Source organism: Drosophila eugracilis, unplaced genomic scaffold, assembly GCF_018153835.1.
Source record: "Drosophila eugracilis isolate 14026-0451.02 unplaced genomic scaffold, ASM1815383v1 contig_353, whole genome shotgun sequence".
Taxonomy (NCBI): domain Eukaryota; kingdom Metazoa; phylum Arthropoda; class Insecta; order Diptera; family Drosophilidae; genus Drosophila; species Drosophila eugracilis.
Window position 1 is genome coordinate 987,649 of NW_024573209.1, and position 24,716 is coordinate 1,012,364.

The 24,716-nt window shown below is 37.8% G+C and overlaps 5 protein-coding genes across 6 annotated transcripts; 3 read left to right on the forward strand and 2 right to left on the reverse strand.

Annotated features, from left to right (window-relative positions):
* The first annotated feature begins 256 nt into the window (after window positions 1-256).
* Window positions 257-7,385, forward strand: LOC121530162 (trichohyalin). Its single transcript, XM_041818641.1, has 7 exons — window positions 257-411; window positions 489-907; window positions 4,451-4,582; window positions 4,701-5,116; window positions 5,172-5,244; window positions 5,588-6,880; window positions 6,934-7,385. The coding sequence occupies exons 2-7, from the start codon at window positions 491-493 to the stop codon at window positions 7,060-7,062; spliced, it is 2,460 nt and encodes an 819-aa protein (XP_041674575.1). The 5' UTR covers window positions 257-411; window positions 489-490; the 3' UTR covers window positions 7,063-7,385.
* A 3,754-nt stretch (window positions 7,386-11,139) lies between these two features.
* Window positions 11,140-11,644, reverse strand: LOC108105762 (vitelline membrane protein Vm34Ca). Its single transcript, XM_017212482.2, has one exon. It carries the CDS (start codon window positions 11,589-11,591, stop codon window positions 11,232-11,234), a length of 360 nt encoding a protein of 119 aa, XP_017067971.2. The 5' UTR covers window positions 11,592-11,644; the 3' UTR covers window positions 11,140-11,231.
* Window positions 11,645-12,697: 1,053 nt separating this feature from the next.
* LOC108105772 (FAD synthase) lies at window positions 12,698-13,760 on the forward strand. Its single transcript, XM_017212495.2, has one exon. The coding sequence runs from the start codon at window positions 12,698-12,700 to the stop codon at window positions 13,460-13,462; it is 765 nt and encodes a 254-aa protein (XP_017067984.2). The 3' UTR covers window positions 13,463-13,760.
* A 121-nt stretch (window positions 13,761-13,881) lies between these two features.
* LOC108105759 lies at window positions 13,882-14,758 on the reverse strand. Its single transcript, XM_017212479.2, has 2 exons — window positions 14,575-14,758; window positions 13,882-14,520 (listed from the first exon to the last, which is right to left on the reverse strand). The coding sequence occupies exons 1-2, from the start codon at window positions 14,673-14,675 to the stop codon at window positions 13,983-13,985; spliced, it is 639 nt and encodes a 212-aa protein (XP_017067968.2). The 5' UTR covers window positions 14,676-14,758; the 3' UTR covers window positions 13,882-13,982.
* Window positions 14,759-15,843: 1,085 nt separating this feature from the next.
* Window positions 15,844-22,972, forward strand: LOC108105796. Of its 2 annotated transcripts, none has more exons than XM_017212527.2 (3): window positions 15,844-15,951; window positions 20,026-20,563; window positions 22,891-22,972. In XM_017212527.2, exon 2 carries the CDS (start codon window positions 20,196-20,198, stop codon window positions 20,424-20,426), a length of 231 nt encoding a protein of 76 aa, XP_017068016.2. In that variant the 5' UTR covers window positions 15,844-15,951; window positions 20,026-20,195; the 3' UTR covers window positions 20,427-20,563; window positions 22,891-22,972. The 2 variants fall into 2 exon arrangements, with proteins under 2 accessions (XP_017068016.2, XP_017068017.2); XM_017212528.2 differs by lacking the exon at window positions 15,844-15,951 and adding an exon at window positions 19,330-19,462.
* The last annotated feature ends 1,744 nt before the right edge of the window (window positions 22,973-24,716 follow it).

Here is a 24,716-nt window from a genome sequence, read left to right on the forward strand (position 1 = left end):
TTTAAAAGTAAATGTAACAGAAAGATTTGACTGGTTTGTCTCTGAATACTAGATATACGCTATAAATATTTTCATTCAATTATCTTATTATGAAGTAAACCGGATTTTTTAAAATTATTTTAAACATTTATTGCTAAACTTAAAATTAACAGATTCATAACAGTTTCCGGTTGGTATTTTTGCATTAAGGTGCCCATTTCTTAGTCTTGAATATCGCGCTAGTATGTTTAATGAGAGAAGTAACAGGTAGCCAAGATGCGGTCACACTAAACTCATTAAAACGCGGAAAACATTCAACTTTTTCGAAAGTAAAGCGTAAATGATCTGAATTAATATTAAGGAAACAATACAAACAGATTTGTTTCGGCGGCATTGAATGTTCTAAAACCAATTATATCAATTCCCAATATGGTGAGTTTTGGCCGATTAGTGCCAAGTTAGCCCTTCTGCTTACGTTGTTGGTTTTTATGCGTTCGTACCTATTTCAGAGATGGACCTGCAAGAGTTTCTTTCCCTGGAACGCCAGCAGTTGCAGAAGGAGCGCCAACGGCTAACCACCCAAAAGCCTTGCCCCGCTACCCAGCTAATGACATCCAAAGACTTTAAAGTGCAATGTCGCAGGGCCAAGGAGCTTAAGGAGACCACTGAGTCCAATGAACCCGCAACACAATCGTCTTCCTTGGCAACCGATTGCCAAAGCGAAGAATTTCACTTGGACTTGCAGATGGGGGAGGAGGAGCATGAGGAGGTTTCACCCAACCCCTCTAAGTCTACCAAGGAATTTGCGAATCAGCGCCAGCTGCTCGTCGGCAGCGCTCGTCAGTACAAGTCGCCAGATGCGTCGATACGGCGCAATTTGGAGAATGAGCGACCGCTAAGTGAGAACCGCTTTCCTATCCGTCCGTCGGTAAGTGCACTGAAAGAAATATGTATTATTAAAACACGAGCAAGCCAACTTACTACATTTACTTAATGGAAGAAAAGCTGAACTTTGGTTTGCAGAGTCTTCTCTTCACTTCTCTTGACTTCTCAAAAAATTTAAACATACATTTATCTTTTTTTCAGTGCAGTAAATTCGTTTTAAAGATTTAGCTCTAGAATGTGCGTTGCGCTTCACTGGCGCCTCTTACCGAATCACATCGCCATTTGTCAGGCAGTTGGCCATAATTGTGCGAAATTAGTTTCTCTACGCATCGTTGAGTAAATAATGTATTTCCAAGCCTTTAGACAATAATCACAATCTTAGCTTTAGTTGTACAAGAGATTTCACAGTGTTCTTGGTTGTTGACGGTGAGTCGCAAAGTAAAAGAAAAATTATCACTACAATTTGTTCGTGCTGTAAGAATGTATTTATTATTTAACAGTAACATTTACTGCCAGTTAATATTTGCATATACGATTAGAATACAATCATAATGGATAAGTTAAATTAACGATAGCGAACATATACTGCATTTGTAATTAGAAAGGTGAGATAACCAGACTGCCCTTTCCAGTTTTCACTTTTCATTTTAAAATATTTATATGCTTTGTATTCTCAAAGGGCTAGAAAATAATTGCCGGTCTATCATTCACTGTACCGTTTATATTGCATAGCTTATAAGTTTGGAGCCTAGACCGTGTGGGGATTAGAGGAAAGCCAAATGAGTTTGGCATTTTAATTATTCACATTATTTCTTTTGACTTGTCCGTGTTTTGTTGCGTTTTGAGTGTGGCCTCGTTTCCTTCCGCTATCAATGTTGCATGGCTCGTTTGTATTTGCTACTATTTTCTACTATAGTAAGTCCATTCCGTGCTCTAGTTACCAACTATTCCGACACTGTGTGAACGGGCCATTCGCTTAATGAATTTGCTGGCACCGCTCTCAGTTGTAATCCGAAGCTCGTTTGCTGCGCTTGCTTTTGTTGGCTTGAACTTGAAATTACCAAGCACCCACTCGGTTCTCTATATACCCAAAATATATACCTTTATGAGGTGAGGCGTGTCCCTGATTGCCGGCAAATGAAACCCAACGAACGGAACACAAACGAAATAGGCAGTCTAATTGACTTGATTTGGCAAACCGGCAAGCGCCATAAGTTAACCCAAATAACAAAGTGACGTAAACCAAATATTGAACAATTGCTAAAAATGTACAAACTGACATTGTTCATTTAACCTTAGGGAAGCCTAAAATTGATTGTCAATCAAAATTGTTTTGCTGTAATTTAATTTAGTTTATCACGGAAACTGTTTAACATTCTTTAATAGTTACATCATTTTATTAGTTTAATTTAATCAAAATACTTGCTCCTATAATTTACTCTAAGGACTGCCCGCTTTGTCGACTCGTTTCCACATTTAATAATTTTTAGTGTGAAAGAGTACGATATGCATGTCCTGGACTGGACACGCCCATCTGTCAGCTCAAACCTGCGATGGCTTTCATAAATGGCTAATGATAACGATTATTAAAGTTTTTTTACTCCTGTAAAGTAAAGTTTAAAAGCAGTTCGACAGCTGAAAAATTTGTTCTTTTTAGCCTATTTAGAGACATCCTATTTCTGTTTATATGCAGTATATTTAACTGTTTGCAATTAAAACCAAAACCAAACACGGAAGCTCAGCAGCTCAACGGCAATAGAATTTTACAAATGAAATGAGAGTGAAAGTCATGACCTGGACAAGGCCAGGAGAAGACAAGTGGTAATTAAAGGGCTTGTTGAGTATGGTCGAACTAATCGTTTTCCATTGGTTATTACCTGGTTTAGGGTAAATAGAGGTCATCTGCCTATCGACACATGAAAAATACCACAATTGAGATCCGTCGCACTCGCTTTAAATTCATCTGACTGCCCTTGAACTTACGGTGATGCGTGGCGACAATAATGACGTCCATTCCCGTTCAACTTTAACACGCATTTTCATTAGTTTTCGCACTTTTCGTACACAAACTAGCTGGCACTTAGTTAACCCAATTTTTATGCGACACGCAACCAAATCCGATGAATGGGCATAGTAAGCAGAGTCGTTAAAGTGACTGGCCCACAGTGGGGCATTTAAGTTTAAAAAGTCTAAAAATCTTTTTAAAAAGCTTTAAAATATTATTGACTATGGATTTCTTATCATTACATTAATTGTTATATTTTGTTATTATTAAAGTTTAGTTTTAAAAAAGCACAATATAAATATAGTGAAAATTTCAGTTTTATATTCCAATATTTTTAAGCTCATGACTTTGTTTATTAGCACAAGAAAAAGTTTAACCCAGACTGTATATGCTTTCCCCCACCTGAGATGAACCGCGTAACACCGTAGTTCGAGCTCCTCCCTGCCACCATTTACTCTCCTGATTTGCAGTCTTCATTTTGATAGTTTCCTTGACCTGAATTACTGGAAAAGCTATTGCTTTTTTAGCTTTCATTGCGGGACTGAATGGTTTTCCAACTATTAACTATCACAGTCCTAAATTGCTCTTAATTATGAAAAGCAGTAACTTTTCTCGGATATCCCCGGTCTCTTCAGGCACTCACCTGAAATGATGAAAACGTTAAAAACGTACTTTAATTAAGGCGCACATCATCAGTGCTAATAGCCAGTGAAGCGTAATGCATGCAGCTAATAAATTGAAGTGCAGGCTACCTTTCGACTGGAGGAACACCAGTAAGCTAAAACAGCTGGGTCTTGTTGATAAACTGGCGTGGAAACTGGCGTCTCAGCCGAGTGCTGAAGGCGCCTCCAGTCGTTATACGAAGCGTCTCGTCCTTTATGTTATTATTTTTGTTACCCTTCAGGGTTTGAAGCATTTAAGGTTGAAGAACGAAGATTAATCGATAACTTAAACATTTTTTTTTGAATAATCATTTTTTATAACTCAAAAATGAACTTCAAATTATGATTCCAAAATATTCGATTGAATTATTAAAATTCCGTAGATTTAAATATTCTTTTTAAATAACTTTTAATACAATAAATTCTACATATTAATCGTGTAGTACGATTTGTTCATAGAAAATTGGAAATATGTTTTACTTAAGTAGATATTAGGATAACTAGGTAGTAGCTTGGTCGACCCCTTGTCTCCATTTTGCTGTCTGGATTATATATAATTTTGTTGATGCCATCGGTGCACGCGATTTGCGACGTCGACGGCATAAAAATTATGTGCAAAAATGGCAGTAGGCATTGTGGAGTGTTCGCTGGAGCAGCTCCTGCTGAAGTGCTGGTGCTGCTGACCCCAAAACCAGGCGAAGAACGAACCCAGTATAATTTGTGGCCCTCGCCACATATAAAAATGTATACAAGCTTCTTGCTGGTGGTTAGTGTCGCCGTAAGAAACACGGGAGAACTAGAAAAAAGAAATCGCCCGATAAGGAATATATGAAAATATATACTTACCCCACCACATTGTACCACTCACAAGTTACAAAAGCGAAGGCTCCCTCACATTCGTTTTCTCTTTCGCACGCAGGATGATATGGAGCAATGGGTTACGGACACATTTTATTCGTACTTTCCCGGCTTTAACAATGAAAATCAGAAGCGGCAGAATTATTTGCGTGAGCGACAGCGCGAGAACCAGCAGAATTTTCTCAAGCACCAGGTGAGCGTTTCAATATTACCATAAAAATATTTTGATGATGTGCGAACATTTCTAACGCTAGGCAGTGTTTTATTTATGAGCTTAGAATAAATGCTAATTTGGCCGTATAATTTTGTAGATGCTCCATCCGCCGGCCAACAAGCATCTGCGACCGGAACAATTGAGGAAGGCATCACAACAGGCTGCGGTTCCAGCACAAAACCGCTCAAGCCAATCTAGCACAAGCACCTCAAACCACAGCACAACGGATAAGACTGACTTAGAATTAATTGTAAATAGTAATCCTAACTATGTGCCGCCCAAAATTCGGCCCGGCACAACACGTCAAAAACTTCTCCAGGATCTGGGACATGTGGAACTCTCGAATATTGTAACAGGTGATGGAATTATGGAGCGTAATCTTCGGAGTGCTGAGCTGGAAACAGCTCGCAAAAAGGATTACCAGCGAGATTTAATGCAACAAATTGACGAGAAACGTCGATCCATAGAATTGATAAGGGAGAAGGAGCGTCGTCAGGAGGAGGCTTTGACCAGGTATCTCAATAATTAAAAATATCCTTTTTTTTAAATCTATTTATTTTTTTAACAGACGACTAGAGGCACAATTAAAGACAATACAGTTGGAGGAACAGTTGGAGAAAGAGAGACTTCGAGCTGAAAGGGTAGGTATTTATTTTAGGGTCTTATTTTCCATTAAACCAAAAGCTATTATTAAAAGACCGGTTAAAAGCCGACCGCAGAACCTTAAGTTTATTTATAGAACTAGATTTCGATAAAATATCCGAAAATTTGATTAGACGTAATTGTCATTGATTGGTATTACCATTAGATTACCAATCTATGTCCCCAAAAATAAATTGCTCGGCAGGGAAAATTAATTGTAATTGATAGGAGGATTAGGGCCTCTGATTTAATTTATCCACATCTAATGGTACTTAATTATAATTCCGTTTTGTTTTAGTAATTCAATAAAACGTAACTCACTTTTACTCACTATGTTGGCAGGCTCGCATCGACTCGGAACAAAATCGCTTGATGCGTGAGCAGTTGTTGGCCAAGCTGGAACAGGATGCCCAGTTGCTGCATGCCAAGGAGACCAACAATCTAGCCGAAACTCCCAGAACAACTCGCATTAAAAGCAAAAGTAATAACGCCAATAATATCAGTACAGATAGTAACACCAACCGGGTGTATAAATACTTTAGTAACTCGGCACATCACGAGTACAGACGGGGTCAGCCTTTGCCACCGGCCGTTGAGTTGGACTTTGAAGTGCCTCAGATGGCAAAAATCGAACGCGAGTGCTTTCATCTTTGCGAAAAGATTTGTCCGCTCTGTGACGAACCGTTAAGAAGCTATGAAAGTTGCTGTCTGCGATGCCAGCGGAAATTGGCCCTCAAGCTAAAGCAAAAGGAGCCCAAGCGAAATGGAGAAAGTGAAGATAAACCGAGCGAAGACTCAGAAGAGGGAAAAGAGGTGGAGGAGCGGGATAATAATAAAGAAGAAGATTCCAACCACAACTGCCAGAGCAGTTACGCTCTGGTGTGTCACAAATGCGAACGACTTTATGCTATGTGCAGCCAATGCTTGGCCAAAAGCGATGTCTGCCGGGCGTGCCAGCGGGAGCGGAATGTCTGCATGAATTGTCGTCGTAACCTTTGCTCGTTTTGCTTGGAGGAGGTTGCCTGCGGAAGGGACACGGAGCGCACACATGTTAATGACAAGGAAATAATCAGGGATCCGCCTTCAAATAATGCCTTCCAAGTCCTGGAACTAAACTATGCTGTGCCGCCACCTAAGGATACAACGGCCAGTAATCCAGCAGATGTTTCGCCTCCTTACTCCGTAAACATTGCGCGCAATTCGGTATTCCATGACGACTATAAGCCGTCCCCTGTGAAGCCGTCTATCCTAGAACAGCTTCCGACCACGTCGGGGAGTGCCAACACGAGTTTCGATCTAGATAGTGCCGATGAGCAGGCTGTGGAGCGGGTGCGTCGACAAACGGATCAGCGGTTATCTCGTTACCTTAAGAACTATGGCGATCTTGCTACCAAACAGCACCAGAAGGTGAAACAGTTGGAGCTGCAGCGAAGCAAGAGCGAGTCCCGTCATCGGGGCACTCAAACGACACCACAGTCGTTGGCTAGAAGGGATGTTGTCCTTAGGGAGGCTGCTGGTCATAATCTATCAATGCCTCTGCTACGTGAGATGCCCAAAATGACGCGACAAGAGACAGGTACTCCATTGGCTGAAAATAGCCAGCGAAAGATTGACAACCTAAAGAAACGCTGGGAGGTTGGTGGATATTGCATTGTATAATTTTGCCACTTACCAATTCATACTTACAGGTGCCTGCTGTACAAAAGTTCACGGTCTCAACATCATCTCCTAAAATACTTACCCAAGTGGGAGCCATAAGAAAACAGTTACAGGCGGCGCGATTCTTTGATGATGAAGTAGATCCGGAAGATTATTAATGATAGGTCAACCCATCAATTTTTAGAACAGAAAAAATGATTGCGTTGACTTTTCTTTTTATCCAAACGAATTTAATTATCTTTAATGTCTTCACATTTAAAACAGTTGCCATTATTATTTCACACTAATTTCATTTTGTAAACAACTCATGTAGGTATAGCTTTTTAGTGAGCTGATTCCAAGTGCTTCGGCTGTTTCATTCAGCGACTTTAATATGTAAGCCATAAAGTTTGTTAACATGTATTGTTCTTTTTTTAGTGGAAGTTTATTAACTATGAATGAGTTACTTAAAAAAATATAATTAAAGAAAAACTTATCTAAACAATCTTCAGTGTCAATACTTTTAAATAAATTATAAGTAATTAAGAAAGTGATGGGTTCCTTTGTAGTAGTAAATATCGGCATCATTATTAATACACTAGAGCGCCCAAATCGCTTCTCTCGGCACCACTTGCCTTTCAATGAGAAGGACGTCAGTGCTTACAAATGGCACTTTTTTTTCATTTTTAAAACCCTCCCCCTTCAGTGCCCACACGAAGTATCTATATATATATAAATGACATAAATTTAACAATTTACATAAATTCTTACGTTAATCACATAAAAAAACCTTCAAAAAATTTAACTGTTTAAACAAGGGCTGCCCGCTTAATTTCTAGAGAGTTGTCACAGCTGTTAAGAGCTAGAGCTGCCAACTATAAATGATCCGAGCTGCCAACTTCACTCAAATCGGTCCAGCCGTTTACGATTATATAGCGGACATACCTACATACATGGTTATGTTCATTTTTTTTTATGTATGTATGTATGTCGGATACCCTGGACCCTCAATCTCAGTAGATCCTCGGGAGCGGAGGCGAGACCTTGCAAAACCTTATCAATGCCATTGCGACAGGAGATGTAGTTTAAATTGGACTTGACACAGAGCTCAACTATGAAAATTTAAAAAATAAACCAACTGTGGCGACAAATATACCAAATTAGTTTAAAAAGTTTTATATATATTTTTTATTACAAAAAACACTGTTTTCAAATCTTAATATTTTTCATTTTTAAATCCTAAGCACATACGGTCCTAGGCCTAATCATCATTTCACTGAAGGTGAGCGATTGTTTATAATCGTATTTATTCCAGCTACCCCACGTGATTCCGTTGGTATACATTGAGTGGCCCTCTTTGTAATACTTTCCATTTAGTTTGCTGCAATTTCAAGTTGAAATGTTAATTTTGTTGAATGGCTGGCAATTGAATATATTTACCAAAAATCACATTTCATGTACCACCATCCACCGCGACCTTTAGCACAGTGCTTAGTTTTGGAGGAATCGTTATCCCTGTCTAATGTGGAAAACTTCGATTTCACATGACGTGTTAGGGAGTCTCCAGGTTCCCCAGAATGATTCCCCACGGATTTTAGAAAATAAGATTCTGCTTCACTACCAATCTCAAAATGATCATAGTGAACAAAGCCGATGGATCCGTCCACCTTCCCAAGTTTAATAGAAAGTTCGTGTTGTCGGTCACGAGTCATTACATGCAATTTCTCCAGTCCTATAAAAAATTCGCCGCGAATATTTCCAAATCCATTTTTGTAGTCCTCCCAAGGCCGATTAAAGTCCTCGGAGCCGTCAAATCGTTTTTGAATAGTTAACCAACCAGTTGAGTTGCAGGGAGCTTCGAATGTCTTCACTCCACGAACTGTAATGTTGTAAATGCCACTTGGACCGGCTCTGGGGCAGCTGTGTAAAGGATATAACCTTAAAAGTTTATCGCTCATTTCTGATATTTTCTTTGAACTTGATTTTATCTGACTGTTAAGGGCTTTGAGTTGTTTATTCTTGCTCTCAAGTTGTTCCTCTTGCTCCTTAATTATTTTACTGTCGTTTTCTATTTCATTTCTAGCTTTCATTAAGTCACTCTGTGCATTTTCTTTACTTTTCTTCAGATAATTTATTTCTTTATTTTCGGCTTCTAGTAGCTTAGATTGATCACTGCGTAGATTTTTGATATTTTTTGTCAGATCATCTATTTCTTTATCTTTTTTTTCTACTATCTTAGATTGATCACTGCGTAGATTTTTGATATTTTTTGTCAGATCATCTATTTCTTTATCTTTTTTTTCTACTATCTTAGATTGATCACTCTGTAGGTTTTTGATATTTATTGTCAGATCATTTATTTCTCTATCTTTGGCTTTTAGTAGCTTAGATTGATCACTGATTTCAGAATCTTTCAGTTTGATATCATCCGTACAAATACTTAACTTATTTTCCATATCTCGATTGGTAATGTTCATAAAAAAAACATGGTCATCTAAAATCAATAGTTTTAGTTTTTGTCCCGTGATTTGATTATTTCGCCTATTCAGCTCGTTTTCTTGATCACTGATTACAGCCTCCGCTCTTTCGATTTTACCATTAGCACCTGACAACTCACTTTGAAGAGCTTTAATAGTTTCTGCCATGTCAGCAACTTTTCTTTGTTTATCTTGGATGACTTCTATTTTGTCATTCATTTCCTTCTTTTGTTCAAATATTTGATCTTCTTTGTATTTTAATTGAGTTTTCAACTGCATCATATTATCTTCTGCAGACTTTAGTTGATCATTTAATATTTTGTTAAGTGTTTCTGATTTATTAAGCCGTTCAAAGTGGGACAAGCTTAATAAATCACACCGATTTTCCGATATATCTTGTTTAAGTGAATCGGCACCGATAAGAGATAGGTCCATGCAAAGCCAAGCCCACAGAAAAAACACGAAGTACAACTTCATTGTGCTTGAAGCTCCGATTATAAACTAAATGTAGCAAAGCTCCGTCGATTGTAAACTAAATGCATCAAAGAACGTTTTGCGGTATTTATAGCCAGCAGAGGCCATTGTGATAAGAACCGCGCTAAAGCCTCGAGCCTTTTACCTAGAAAACCTAAAGATTAACATAAATTAATGTTATATATAATATATTATTAACATATAATTTAATATGAAGATTGTTGAGAAGTTATCCTTATTTCTGGGAGAAGTCGTATGCTTGTTACGAGGCATTCCTGGCATTCGAGTATATTTATACCTCTTCTGGTTATAAAGATTGTGGCATATCGAGAAGAAACCATTTTTAATACTAAGAAGACTAAGACTCACACAAGATAAAGTTAAGGTTAAAGTTTCGCTGCGCGCTCCGCTTCTTAAGCTTGACATCGTCTTTTGGGCTTATGTACCATGTGCATGCAAAATAAAATAAATTAAATAATTTTCGTTTAGGTTTCTATTCAATATTTATGGAAGTGCTTTGTTATGTTTCTTGTAAAATATAATACCGCAAAAACACACAAATCATATTTAATTCCAGCGGAAATAAGTTTTTCAATAGACACTGTAAAACACTGCAAGAAAAACAAAAATGCATTAACTAAAATTGAATCACAGGTACGAATAAAAAAAACTACACAGATAAAAATCAATCTGTAACTTCAACATGAATATACGAGGTGTGTTCAAAAAGTAAGGTGACTCTTCAAATTTCGCGAATTTCAAATTTTTCGATTATCGAAACCTTTTAGAAGTTATACGAGGTGTGTTCAAAAAAAGGTGACTTTTCATTTCAAATTTTTCAAATTTTTCGATTATCTTCAGTTTTGGGAACAAGAAAAGTCACATGGGGCCAAATCCGGTGAATATGGTGGCTGAGGCATTATTGTGGTGTTGTTTTTGGCCAAAAATCCAAATCCTTTGTCCATATTTTCGATAGCAAAAATCGCCGAGCTCGAAACAACTTGTAACTTTACGCCTCTACAACCAAACAAGAGGATGTTCATTGAAACTTGGTACAGATGTTGGAAGAGTGTACCAATATAACAAAAAAAAAAATCGAAATAAATTTGAAGTCACCTATACTTTATTAAGGAAGTGCCAATAATTTTATGATGATCTGTATTGCTGCCAGTCTTATTGTAAGTGCCTGCAAATGCAACTTGTTTTAATTCTTATGAACCTTCCCCTTTCAATCAATTTTTCTAATTACCTAAAAGGTTTGCATTATTTGACCGGATAAACTATAAAATGTAAACAAATCAAGTGTTACGATTGAACATAAATATTTTTTTATTTTATTTTTTTTCATGCATTGTGGATGTCATTTGTTGATGGTCAGTACGGATCTATGGATTTCTTTACCACTGAAGAGGCTGCTGAGCGTAGACTGGAGCGTACTGCGAGTAGGCACCGGCGGATCCGTAGCTGGGAGCTGGAGCACTGCATGGCACTGGGGCCAGGTTGGGCTGGCAACTGAACAGGTAGTTCTTGGGGCAGGGAGGAGCCGGGATCGAAACTGGAGCGGCGGCGTAAGATGGAGCAGCTGGGGCAGCGTAGGCCTGAGGAGCGGGAGCCGGAGCAGCATAGGACGGAGCAGGTGCAGCAGCAGGCTTGCCGTAGCCACCACCGTAGGATGAGCCCAGCATCTTTTCCTCCTTATCGGCGGCAACGAAAGCGGCCAGCAGGCAGATGGTGGAGATGATAGCGATGCACTTCATGTTGATTGGTTGGTGATTTCTTAGACTGGTTGGTAGCAGACTGCGATGCTTCTGCCTTCACCAGTTGGGCTTTATATACTTTATGCCGTGCAACCAAAACTGCAGAGCCAAGCACTGACCAAGTTTTCAGTTTGCTCAACGACCCCTCGAAGCCAACGTGTGTGGGGCATTTTCTGCATAACAATCAGAAAGTGAAAAGAACAAACATTTCCTCTACTTTTTTGGGCCACTGAACTTGTTGAGTAAACAAATTGTCGCATGCCAAATTCATGAATTATAAAAAATATCGGAAACAAATTTTTAGGGAGTTTGTTTAAAAAAATAGGACTTATATTTTTATTGAAATAACAATTTCTGGTGCATTTAGACTCTCTTAAGAATGCAAGTGAATAAAGGAAAGAATATTTATATATATTATTTGTATTATTTGTTTAGTAAATGTAAAATTTAAGTCTTTAATGCATTCAATACTTCAAATTTACATAAAGTTTTAAGTTTCTAAAACTCTTTATTTCAAATTATCAATAATATCATTATGTTTTATTTCGAAAATATATTTTTCCATACGTCAAAATTATTTAAAGCAGTTAAAGCAGTTCTTGGAAAACGTAAAAAGCGTTGTTTAGCACAAAGTCATCGTTTATATGCTTAGCAACAACCTTTCATCAAGTTTTTCGAAATCTTTTGCTTGTGTGGCCTTAAGTTTAAGGAGCTATACATCCAGAATATGCATTATCGATGGTTTCATGTTATTATTAAAATATGAGGTAAAAGAGGGATAAATTATCATTTGAATTGTGTTTACTATTTGGCTATTAATTTAGCCCTTTTATTAAATTTTATATATTCAAAAACATAAATTTTTATTGTGAAATCATTTTCAGATCAACCAAATTAAAACTTTAAGGAAAAGAAGAAATACTATTTTTAAAGATCTTGAGTTTTTAAACTATGCTAAAAATATGTAAAATTAATCACGAAAGTAATATTTACAATCTAGTGGGTATGAAATAAAACAATTTTATTTATTTCAAAAACTGTACGAACATATTTCATTTGTCACATAGAACGCCAAATAACGCCAAGCGTCTGTTAAGTTTGTTAAAATGAAATTTACTCCGCAGTTTTGGCACAGAGTCTGTCATTGTTATCGCACAAGCCGTGGGTTTCATGTTCCACCAGTTGAGAAGAGCAGATTGAATGACCGATTAAGCGACAAGCTTAAGCGCTCCGCGGAGTTGATAAAACGGGCAATGAATTTGTATAAGCCAAATGAGATTATATTATGTTTTAATGGTGGCAAGGATTGTACGGTCTTACTGGATATTTTAGACAAGTTCAAGCCGCCATCGATGCCATTACGAGCGGTTTACGTTAGAACGGCAGATCCCTTTGAGGAACTGGAGAAGTTCGTCGATGTGAGTGTTCAGCGTTATGCCCTGCAGTTGCGACGCTACGAAGGGATCCTCAAACTTGCCTTTGAACAGTTGTTGGTCGAGGATCCACATGTGAAGGCCACATTCCTCGGCTGCCGTGTCAGTGACCCTGGTGGCTCGAGTCTATTCGAGATGATGCCCAGCGACAACGGGTGGCCGGCAATGATGCGGATTTTCCCACTGCTGGAGTGGAGCTACCATGACATTTGGACTTATATACGATCAAATGATATACCCTACTGCTGCCTTTACGATCAGGGCTACACATCTCTGGGGGATCGTAGTACATCGCATCTGAATCCTAGTTTGCTAGTCTACAACGAGAAGCTGGGCAAGAAGACCTACCGGCCAGCCTACGAGCTGAAAGACGTCCGTTCGGAACGGGCAAACAGGGATGGAAATGGCCAGGCGACCATGGGCGAGTCCAAGCCATAATCATCCGCTAGAGTTCAGGTCAAGCTCAAAGTTTTTTGCTATGGTCTTGACTTGCTTTTTAATATTTTTTCCCCGACCCAATATAAGTGGAGCAGCAAGTGTCAGCTAACTGGGCCGACAATTCTTTGTCAAGACCTCATTTCAGCTACCCACATTTCGCTTAACAGACAAATTTCAAAACTTCAACAAACCGGCCTAGGCACTTATAAAAGCTAAACTTTTGTATAAGAGAAAAAATGGTGAAAGTTTCGGATATAAGGTGAGTTTAGTAAAAGCTAGTCTTACCTAAAGCTCAGGAACTTGGTTTCTTTGCCAAGCAAATACAAACATTTATTAGTTTACAACTGATAAGCAGCATTTATTTATTGAGAAAATTGAATTTCTACATATAAACGTTTTTTAATTGAAAGCACTATAACTGGAATATAATAATTTTCTTTATTAATTATTAAACCGTAGAAAAATATGAATTTGAGGTAATATTTTTCCAGAAATGTTTGGCTTTTGCAACCTGTTTGGATCATTTAAGTCCCTTTATAAAATAAACCATGTTACTTCCCGTCTCAGGTTGACTTTTAGTTCTTGGTGGCGATTTTGCACTACTGGTTTCATCGTCTCCCACCAGGAGCAGTCGATGACTTTGTTTTTGACATCCCTGTTTCCTTTGCACGCGTTCTTCTTTTTCAATTTTGTTGTCATTGGGATATTCCTCGGATGACTGTGCCTGCGGTGTGTATTCCAAAAGATCACGATACACTTTCCAGAGACTCTGATCTTCGGAACGGTCCAACCAGTTGAGCAGGTCCTGAATGGTCTTGTCATGCCGATGGGCCACTTGCGAATCAAAGGGCGGATGTTTTCGAGTGGCAAACTGTGCCCGGTAGCCCGTTTTATTGGTTTTCGGGGTAAGACTGACACGAAACCACTGTTGATCTTGTGGATCCTCACCCAGAAGAGCGTATTCAAAGTCCGGAGTTGCAGAGGAGCTCTCTGGTTGGAGTCCTAAACGATTTGTGGTGGATACCACGGTTTTGTTGGTCTCCAATAGGGGTCCCTGTCTATTAAATAAAATAAATATATATTTAAAATTGATTAAATACTTAAGTAATTACCCCAACTGAGTATATCTAGTCAATTCAGTGGGTAGTGCCACGACACCGCTGACCATCATACAAAAGATTATTAAACACGATTTGTTCCACATTTCAACCATTTTCGCTGAGTGCGACAAAGCTTCTGAGTTCACTGATTTATATAGTGCATCGATAGTTTATGCTTTTGCTTTGTCATTTTTCCCGGTTTATGTGGCTTCGTGTTCGGCGTAGAAACCGGCTTGTAAATGTAGCTTAAATGATTTCGATTTGACAAACGGAACTTCTCAGATAGCTAATGCTCGCGATATACTGTCACGTTTCGGGTTTGGATTACATTGCTTAAAAGCTGGCACCGCTGGAAATATATTTTTCATGATTAGTATATACTATTTTAGGTTGGTTACATACAATACGTTTCAATAGCATTTATAAGACTAGTTACTATTACCTTAAACGCAACATGTACTTGTTTTTGGTATTTACTCGTAATATTAATTGTGAAATAAATTGGCTTTTCCTTTTCATTTTAGTGGTTAATAAGGAATATTTGTATGCCTTTTGAATTTGTTTGGGGAAATGCCACTCGGCTAAGTCACTTCCGGTGCGCTCTTTCCGTTTCCTCTTTGCTCTCGCAACAGCTGTGCCAGCATTGCCAGCATAGAGGAATGCTATTATCAGTGAAATTGGCGACCTTTCCAATGTGGGTAAACTCTGAAGGATGTTAATCAACAAGGCTACTTTCACTTTAGCACCCACCCTCTACTTTGCCCCCCTATAACCCCTGGTCCTGTGATGAGTGTGCGCCGGAGAGTCAACTTTCTCTCGCCCATTTCTCTACCGCTCTATCACACTCGCTTCTTCTCTCTTTTAACAGCAGCTGAGACAGCACAGCTGTTTGGCATTTTGCGCGCGCACTTTCCTAAAACAAAACGAAACGCATATCACACATACGCGCCATGGTACGGCCAAGGCAACTCTCCTTGGGTCCGACAGGACTCGGAACTGTTTCGCACACTCAGTAGACAATCTTTCCTCATTTCGTTAACACACTCACAGCACCTTCAAGCGAACCAATAATATACAGAAGAATTTCCCCAAAGCAACAAACAGCAACAGTAGCAAAATTAAATCCCCAAAGATAAAACGCATAGATATATATGTAAATACATAAAAAAGTAAAACAAAAAAAAAACACGCATTTTTGAAGAGCTTGAGTAGATACGTGAATTGTTCGCCGACTAAAATTTAAATCTGTTAAACATATTAAATCCAGCCAAATTTCATTAAATTGAATGTCTACGTGCGTGTTTAGTGCAACACAAAAAAAAAAACAAAAACCTAAATCACTCGTCTTATTGTTGTTGTGACTGCCGTCGGCAGTAACTTTAAACGAAAGTATGTAAAAAAATGTATCTCTTATCAGGCAGCTTCGTTTATACGTGGCACTTTAATGGCAAAGAACCAGAAAGTGGACGATAAAATGCGTCTAACTTGCTTGTCTTTAACCATTTTATCCACTTATTTTATGTATTCCGTTTTGTTTGAGCTATTCCTTGAATAAGTTGGCCAGTTATCAGTTGAGAAACGAATGACATGGGTTGTAGTTTGTGTGCAGAGTAATTGCTGTGCTCGGTATCTGATAACAATCACTTATTCCCACTGAAAGGCAATCGTTATTATAATTGATGGGTTGCCAACATCAACTGATGTCAGTGAAGGAAAATTGTGAAAATTGACCAGGCCTTGAGTTCTCTAAATGGTGGTATTAGATATGAATTGTTTTTTAAATACAAAAATATATTTAGTTCTTTTTTTTTAACCCAACTAAATACTTTTGAATTCCGTACAACCGTTAGAAAAGGTGACTACCATTTAGTTTAGTTCAAAGTATAAACATTTGTTTGGCATTATCTATTATTTTTAATTTAATTAAATGTGTTTGGATATTGTTCGTTGGTTGGTTTGTTCGTTGCCTGCGTGTTCAAGTGGCGTGTAAAGTAATTTACCAACCCGCAAACTTTTCGTGGCCGCTTAATTTTTAGCGCAAAACAAATAAGCAATTGCCAAAGGCAGAAAGCAGAAACGAAAAACTGCGGACCAAAAGTCCTTCAGAATGAGCTGAGCGGAGTAGAGTTTCAGCCAGGTTAGTTAGGTGAAAGAAAAAGTTTCAGCCTGCCCATTACTTTCACTTTTTCAGCTTTTCAGCTGTTCTCGTGTTCGCCACTGCAATATTTTTGCCGTTGTCTAAGCCAACGTGAGGCTTCACCTTAGGTGTGTCTACAGTCTGTATATACGAGTATATTATATATATACATATATAATATATATATATATATATATTTATATATGTGTTTTAGATATGTGTGTTCGAGTGGTAGTGCGCGGACTCGTCCTTCAATAATTCTGCCGTTAGATTTTTTTCATCAAATGCCGTTCAAGTGTTTTATAAACCTTGTGTATGACTTACAACTTTAAAAACTTTTAATTCAAGTAAATTGAGTGCTAAAAATGTTTGGCGAGTCAATTTTATAAAATATTGTTTAAGTACAGCTTAGATGTTAGTTTTATCTTAGTTAGATTTCGTTTAAGAAAAGACTTATTTGGAAGGTAGAATTTTCGCATTATATCCGTTTTTACTTTGTACCCTTATCATAAGAACTGAAATGTTAGTTAAAAGATATAAAACCCGTTAGGTTTTTGTTCAACATTTTTACTGGCTGCCATTTTGTGAGTGTATGCGTGAGAAGGAGCAAAAAGGTAGCTTTTATGTGAGGTGAGCTATGGAAACTATAAAAAAGTCCTACAACTCGGTTTGGAGTCGTAAATTGTTGATGTTGCTGTTGCCATTTGTTGGTAGTTTTTCCTGCCGGTTGATTGTTGTTGTTTTCGGCCATGCAGTTTGACTTGTAATGAATATAAAACTGCCTTTTAACTGCCTTGCCTGAAATCCTACCTCTTCAGTCACCGGCTCAGTTTTTATGCTTGTCCGAGAGTATTTCGAATTCTTTTTCCTAAATTGTTTTATGAGCTCTATCCAGAGGCTTTTTCCCTGGCAAATAGTCCTTCCTCAACGAGAAACTTGTTGAGGCAAAGTCATATCAAACAATTGAATTGGGAAAAAACTGAAAGATTTTGGCACGCCATAAAACTTGTGAATAATTTTTGTAAATCTATTTTTCGTTCTCTGCTTTGAATAGAAAAGATTTCGACATTTCACTTTGGCGATTTTTTGCTCCAGTTCCTGTTTGGCAAGTCGCGTCGTTTTCTTTCGCCAAAGCAACCAGTGTTTTATGTGAGATAAGCAGCTTGACCGTGGGTACTGCCAGTTATAGGAAGTGGGCGGTGAGCAGTGGGCGTTGGGAGCTAGATGGGTGTATGGAGCAGGATGAGCAGGACATCGATGGCCCGACATTCAAGGCACAAGGACAGGCGCAAGTCAGAGCCATGGATATTCAGGCGACGGCACGTACGTCGCAGAAGCGTGCACAGCGAGATGATAATTTCGTTGAATACCCAAGTCATCCTCGACTATATTCCTCTACATAAGGCCAGGAACGAGTGAGAAGAAAGGCTGAGAGGTGTTCGGGGACTTAGGGAGTGCTAAGTGTTGAGCTGATATGCAAAACAGCTATATGTACAGCTCTGGATAAATCCAAACGAAACCAAACCACATTCTGTTTAGGTATATCTATAGTTATACTGCTGAAAGGAAAGTCATTTTAGAGAAATGAAATACGAGACCACAAATTCCATTTACAAACTGTGAAACGATTTAAATTTGAATATTTAAGTGGAAAATAGTTTAAGGGCAAACACCAAGTATTTGATAACTTTCTATTGACATGAGATAAACTCACATTTGTCAAGACCGCATTTGCTTGTAACCCACATTTTGAGCAGTCATTTGGTCTCCATTATAGGCTCATTGACAGACACTAAGCTGAAAGCATCAAATTAGTCAACTTGATGGGCTGGATGGCTGTATATCTTATGTACATATTATATATTCCTTTCTGTATGCCAAACAAGACAATAACTTCTGGCTTTAATGAGAGTGGCCAATGCCAAAGCTAAAGGCCAACGTGAATTTCTTTCAAAGTCGTTTAATGGGCGTGGGAGTCGCGCAAGGATGTGGCGCTAAGGAGTAGCCACATATGGATGGGGGTGTGAGTTTGCGTTTGTGAGTACGTAGTGTTTTGGCCAGGCCAACGCCTGAATGTCTCAGCGTGAAGTGAAATCTTTTAAAAAGCCTTGAAGTTGTCCGCTGCCAAGTTTTCGACAAGCCAGCTCCAAAAGTTCAAGTTAAGTGCAGCGAGCAATAGCAACAGCATACCAGCAGCTCAAAAACATGGCCAACAAACGACGACTTTGGACCTACTATATATACTTCCCAACTGTTGTTGTTATAAACAAGCCAGGAACTGGCCAAGTTGGCAACTCTCCGGACGCTCCTGCGCGCGCATATTCATTATAGAGAGCCAGAAAACCAGAGAGACTTTAGTTTAGAGAGAGTTTTCTTCCCACAGGACCTAAGGACGCAGCTGCTTGGCATCCAGTGGCCACCCATGTCCTTTAGTATACAAAACGCCAGCGAGCAAAGCGTTTGCCATACGGTCTGAAAAAAACCATTAGAAAACAGCGACAACTGACAGTGAAGGCAGGCAACAGTAACAGCGCCAAAAGTTCGCGTCAAATGAAGTGAAAAGTGAAAGTTGCAAACTTGTGCGAAATTACTCCCCCAGATTTTACCCAGGTGGCCCAGTCGGTCGGCCGCACGTGGCGTATGTGCGATATTTCCCAATGAGATTGAATTAAACGCGTTTGTCTTCATTCGGCCTGAAGGACTCCCTGGAGCATCCTCTCCCGTTGGCCATAACAAATGTTTCATGCCTCAACATACTGTTCTGTAGGTTGAAATGGGTTGCGATCACGTTATCTGATTGGGAAATAAAGAATTTTGTGGCTAATTCTTTAAGTTATAAGTAGCTACCGATTGATGAAAACTATCATTAGGACTAATTTTTAGTAGAGAATAACTACCAAGTTGTAAAAGGAAAGCAAATTTTTAAAATTTTCGTGCGGAATACTCACTGGAATGAAAAACTTTAATAAATTTTTGCTGTCCACTATTTGGAAGATATTCTAAATTTATTGTTTATTTCTTCACCATTTGTATAATTTTTGTTTTAAAGACAATATGTCCAAGGTTGGAAGCTACATTAGGCTAAGAAAATTTTACAACGAAAACACACAAACTGTGTGTCCAGGGGAAGAGCTAGCCATAAGCAATGGGGTTTTCCTTGTTGTTTTTCCTCAACGAGCAATCATTGTATTTCCTTTCAGTTTGAGTTGGTGCTTCCGTTTTATGTTTATTAACCTCTTGGTTTTTTGGCCAGCAAATGTTTGATCAACTAACTTTAACTGAAGTTCTTCTTTGGTTTTTCATATATTTTATGGAAATTGCTACAGGCAAAGTTTGGCAGCCATGAAAACCTCTGACTTTGATAATAAACTGCGCGTATAAACTGCAAAGGGAAATGAGCAAACAAGGAAAAGTCATTGTGAAACTGTGAAAGTGTAATCAAATAAATTCTCTCGCACAATAATCCGAAAAGAAGAATAAAGGTCAGGCGTAGAAAATGTGCATAAAAACCTGCGACGGCATCAAATTCGATGACAATATAGACGGAGGTCATGAAGGTGGAAAGTATAACGTCATCCGTACAGCCAGTTCCGGCTACGAGCACTTCCAACTTCAACTGCAGTTGCAGGCCAAGCTAAACAAACAAAAGCACAAAGGCTCCAAATTGCCCAACTTTAAGATTCTAATGTGCTGTTGCTACTTCATAATCATAGTCTTGATGATATAAAAACTACAAGCATAAACTACCATCCACTGAAACTAAAATTCCAACCAAAAATGCTTCAATTATATAGATAAATGCTTAAGCATATTGAAACAACAAAATGTACCAGAAATTAACATTCAACTAAACTCATAAACCAGGTAAAAATTATTGTTGCCTACTTTCGGGTGTGAATAGTTATTAAGTTCTTACCTAAACAAATTTAAACAAATAATCAGTTTAACATAGAAATATATTTATTTTCTCTCTATTTTAATTGTATAGCTTTTATAATTGATCCAAAGGTGGGAAAAAATATACAAATGTGAAGTATTTCGTTTATTTTTAAATTTATAAATATTTTCTGGTAGATTAAATAAAATCGATTTTGAAAAAGGGGGCCTACCATCAATAAACCATAACTGAGACCGCTTTGGCCTAATCAAGTAAGCAAGGTCATCTAAGAATAGAGCAGAGTTATAAAATTCTCGACTTGTTGGCTTGGTCTTTAGCCGCCATCTTTTCTACTTATCGAATTATATCAATTGGTGTTTTATGGGCCCGTTTGGTTTATTGAAATTAGTGCTAAATTGATTTATACCACAATATGTTACCGCCGTCAATACACGAATTACGCATACGTTTGGCTCTTTGTTCATGTCCAGGCTTTGTTTGTTTGGCTTGTCCCCGCTGATTACTCATACGACGCGTGGCACATTTCATGAAAATTGATTTTACACTGCGACAAAGCTCAAAGTACACACACATTTCCATCCCGCATGTGTCGGTTTGAGTATGTGGTATTTGTTTTTGTTTTTATTCTGATTTTCAATTCACATTGCTGACCTACATTTTCAGTTTGCGTGGGTGAGTCTCTGGTATTTTTATTATTGTTGGTTTTTGGGGCCACAGGTTTCTGGAAAAAAAATAAGAGAAAAGCCAGCCAGGTCCATAATTTATTCGTTTACTGCCAAGAAATTAATTAATCCTGGGAGCCACAATTTTTAAATATTTCCAATGAATATTTTAAAATGCGTTTAAAGTTTGACGAGAATCTGAATGGTTCACAAATAATTCATCACGTTTGGATTTGCAGAATTTGAAGCTTTTCAGTTAGATGCACAAATATTTACAGCAAACGTTGAAAGACCATTTAATCCATATTAAGTATGAAATACCTAGCAGGAATTGAAAAGTAGGAAACAGAAGGAAAACTTGTAGGACCGAAAGCACCTTCAACTGGGAAAGGTAATTTCACTTTAAATGATTTTCTTTTACTTTTATACTTTCGTATGGTCGTAAGCAACGTATTTACAGCAGGGGCAACTCGTAAATGGAGGCAGTCGTTATTGTGCTGATATTGTCAGCTTTGAATTTATTTTTATATTATCGGACTTTATGGCAACCGTAAACATGCAGTTCGTGTGCTTTCTTTGGCTTAACCATTTTTACTCGACTTTTAAATCCTTGAAGAAACATGCCTTATCCTGGTTTTTCTTTTTCTGCTAGAATTTTTTATACATTTTTCAATGGCTTTTTCCAAGCGAAATTTATTTCACATTTCTGAATACGCCTGGAACGTGCATTAAATGCCAAAAAATAGGATCTCAATCTTGGTTTTGGACAGCCTTTGGCACATCTGCTCCCACACATGAAGCAAAAAGGAAACAAAAGTATTAACAAAACGGGGCGACCCTTTCTGGACACAAAGCCACATTAACAGCAAACTCACATGTGGAAATAACGTGTAGGGAAATTGTTTTCATTTCGCCAGCTCTCAAGTAGTCGTAAATAAAGGACTTCTGCTTCTCCAAACCTCCAAAAGCGGATGAGATTTATCTACGTGCTGTAAATAAGTTAGAGATGATTATATGGAAAAAGAGTTTTATATATGTTTTTGTTTCCATTCTTAAATTTATATAATCTACTGATTTTTGTTGTTATTGTAGTCTATATACACTTTTTTTCAAGATTGGTTAGGTTCACAAAAGCTTTTACCTTAGCTTATAGATAAAACAGCTTTTGTATTCCAAATAGATATACTTTTTCGATTCCCTACCACTGTGCAACACGAAACATTTATAATGCTCGGACAAACTCATATGAACCGATATATAGTTTTTGTCATTTGTATGCGTAGCTAAACCCTTTATTATCCTTTATGTGTTTTCATACCAATTCACATACACACACCATACCAACTAAGCATAACCTTTCAAAATGTTGTAGCTTGTGTCTAGCCATTGTGCAATCAAATTGTTCGGTGGGCGTTGCTTTTGGGTTAGCGCCGCTTACGCATGCATTTACAACAAATTATACCGAGAGAATTGTTATTAATGCTTTTGGCAAGGTCACGGAATGGCTTTTTCGGAAATTAGATAAAGGGTTATAGTACTAGGGGTGGGCGTGTTCGAGTATGTGACTAAAATATTAACAAGTTTTCTGTAACTCCCAAAATGTAATTTGTTTTTCCTTTTTCTACTTTCAGTTCTCATTCGATTGGTGTCTATAATATAAACCATCTGTTATTACATACGCGTGTGTTACTAAAAATCAAATGAATTAAATACATATGTATAGTTAAATATTTTCAAATCTAGCTAAAAGGAATATATAAGCTAATGTTTTTGTGTCTGTGCAAAGTGCCATTGTTTATCCATAATCATTGAAAAGCATATGTTTAACTGCAAAGCATAAAAATAGTTAAAATAACCTGCAGCAGCATCAATACTCGGATATGAAATCGACGAATGGCTCCAGAAAGTGCTATAATTTATGAAAGCAATACAATCGTAAAGTGAGTATAACTATTTGAATACTTTCAGTAACTCAAAGTCATAGTATCATAAACGTTTATAGAAATTCCAATGAGGATTTAACTATATTATATTAATATTATAATATCTTTAAAGATTAATTGTAGTAAACAGTAGAGATTATAGGTAAATTCCCTTAGTTTTTTTTTAGCAATATCTATTCTATAGTTATATACGTATGCTCCATTGAAATTATAGTAAATCATTCCAAATAAGCTGTATATCCCTTAGCTAAACAAGAGCTGGCAAGTTGTCAAATATCATCAAAGTAGTGTTTAACCACTTTGTTAACTAGTCGTATGCGTAATGTGGATTTGTAACATCGACAGACTCGGCTAAAAATGTTTAACAAGCAACAATATTGAATGGCAAAGTAAATTTGTGGAATATGTTGACAGACATGCGAGAATTGTCCCAGGGCAGGGCAAACACAATGTTTCAAACAGGCAATCAGGGCAATGGAACCATTTCTGGGATTTTGTGTGCTTTTGTCCTTTCCAGTTTGTCCACTGTCAATAGCAAATGCAATTTTAAACAGATCCTGGTAATTGTTTTATGGCTCTCGAAGGAGTCACAAACAAATCAAACTCAAGCCCAGAAAAGAAAGGAAAACAAAACAACTCAGACTTTAGTCGTAAGATTTATGTGAATGCCTCGACGAACAGAGCGGACATTATAAAGTCGTAAAGAAAGACGCTCACTTGGCAATTTGGCTTATCAAAAAGCCAATAAATAATAAGCCAAAAGAGCTCGTTGCGCGGTACATGAAAAGTAGATCAAGATTATGTGAGGGAAAACTTGTTTTGTGTTTTACATGTCGATGAAACGAACGTGCTATTGGTACAGGACATGTTGACACATTTTATGGTTTATTTCTTGGCAGCATAAAAAATTCATCTAATTGGCAAAGTCTGCATATTTGATTCCACTAATGGAGGCCTGTCAATTTGGGTCATGAAAAAGGTATTGGCATTCGGGGTGACAGCCTGTGATTATAATATCTCAAATTCCATTGATTTTCCACACAGTTTTAAAGTGTTCGTCGTTCGTTGACGAGGTCAAGAGGTCAAGTTGTCACCAAAAATGCCAAACTCAATGGCATTTATACACAATATTACGTCTGCGAGTGTAACAAGGTCGAGGTCTCTCAGCCATTCGGAATACTCACCAAACTTGACTGACGGAGACCAAGTTTGCCTTTGTCAGAGAAGTGCGTTAATTAAGTAATTTGCCAGGTCACGCTCACCTATCCTTAGTAGAATAGAACACACCTTTAATGACCGCCCCGGCTCGGCAAAAATCGATTTGCGTTCTCTTTTCCCGTATTCATTGTGAAGCCACGAAATAAACGTGGTCTTCTCTTAAAATCGATGGTATTTTGGGCGCGTAATCATTCCACAAATGTTATAATAACGGATTAACAAGAAACTTCAGGGTATTAAATATGCCATAAATATTGATTTTAATAACAGCACTGGTTAATTATAAATATTTAAAT

Bases quoted from the DNA above. Each gene is read 5' to 3' on its own strand.
- LOC108105796 (XM_017212527.2), top strand. From the start codon at position 20,196: ATGTGCATAAAAACCTGCGACGGCATCAAATTCGATGACAATATAGAC.
- LOC108105772 (XM_017212495.2), top strand. From the start codon at position 12,698: ATGAAATTTACTCCGCAGTTTTGGCACAGAGTCTGTCATTGTTATCGC.
- LOC121530162 (XM_041818641.1), top strand. From the start codon at position 491: ATGGACCTGCAAGAGTTTCTTTCCCTGGAACGCCAGCAGTTGCAGAAG. The intron at 908-4,450 runs GTAAGTGCACTG...TTTCGCACGCAG, and splicing joins GCTTTCCTATCCGTCCGTCG to GATGATATGGAGCAATGGGT. The intron at 4,583-4,700 runs GTGAGCGTTTCA...ATAATTTTGTAG, and splicing joins AGAATTTTCTCAAGCACCAG to ATGCTCCATCCGCCGGCCAA.
- LOC108105759 (XM_017212479.2), bottom strand. From the start codon at position 14,675: ATGGTTGAAATGTGGAACAAATCGTGTTTAATAATCTTTTGTATGATG. The intron at 14,521-14,574 runs GTAATTACTTAA...TTTATTTAATAG, and splicing joins ACTAGATATACTCAGTTGGG to ACAGGGACCCCTATTGGAGA.
- LOC108105762 (XM_017212482.2), bottom strand. From the start codon at position 11,591: ATGAAGTGCATCGCTATCATCTCCACCATCTGCCTGCTGGCCGCTTTC.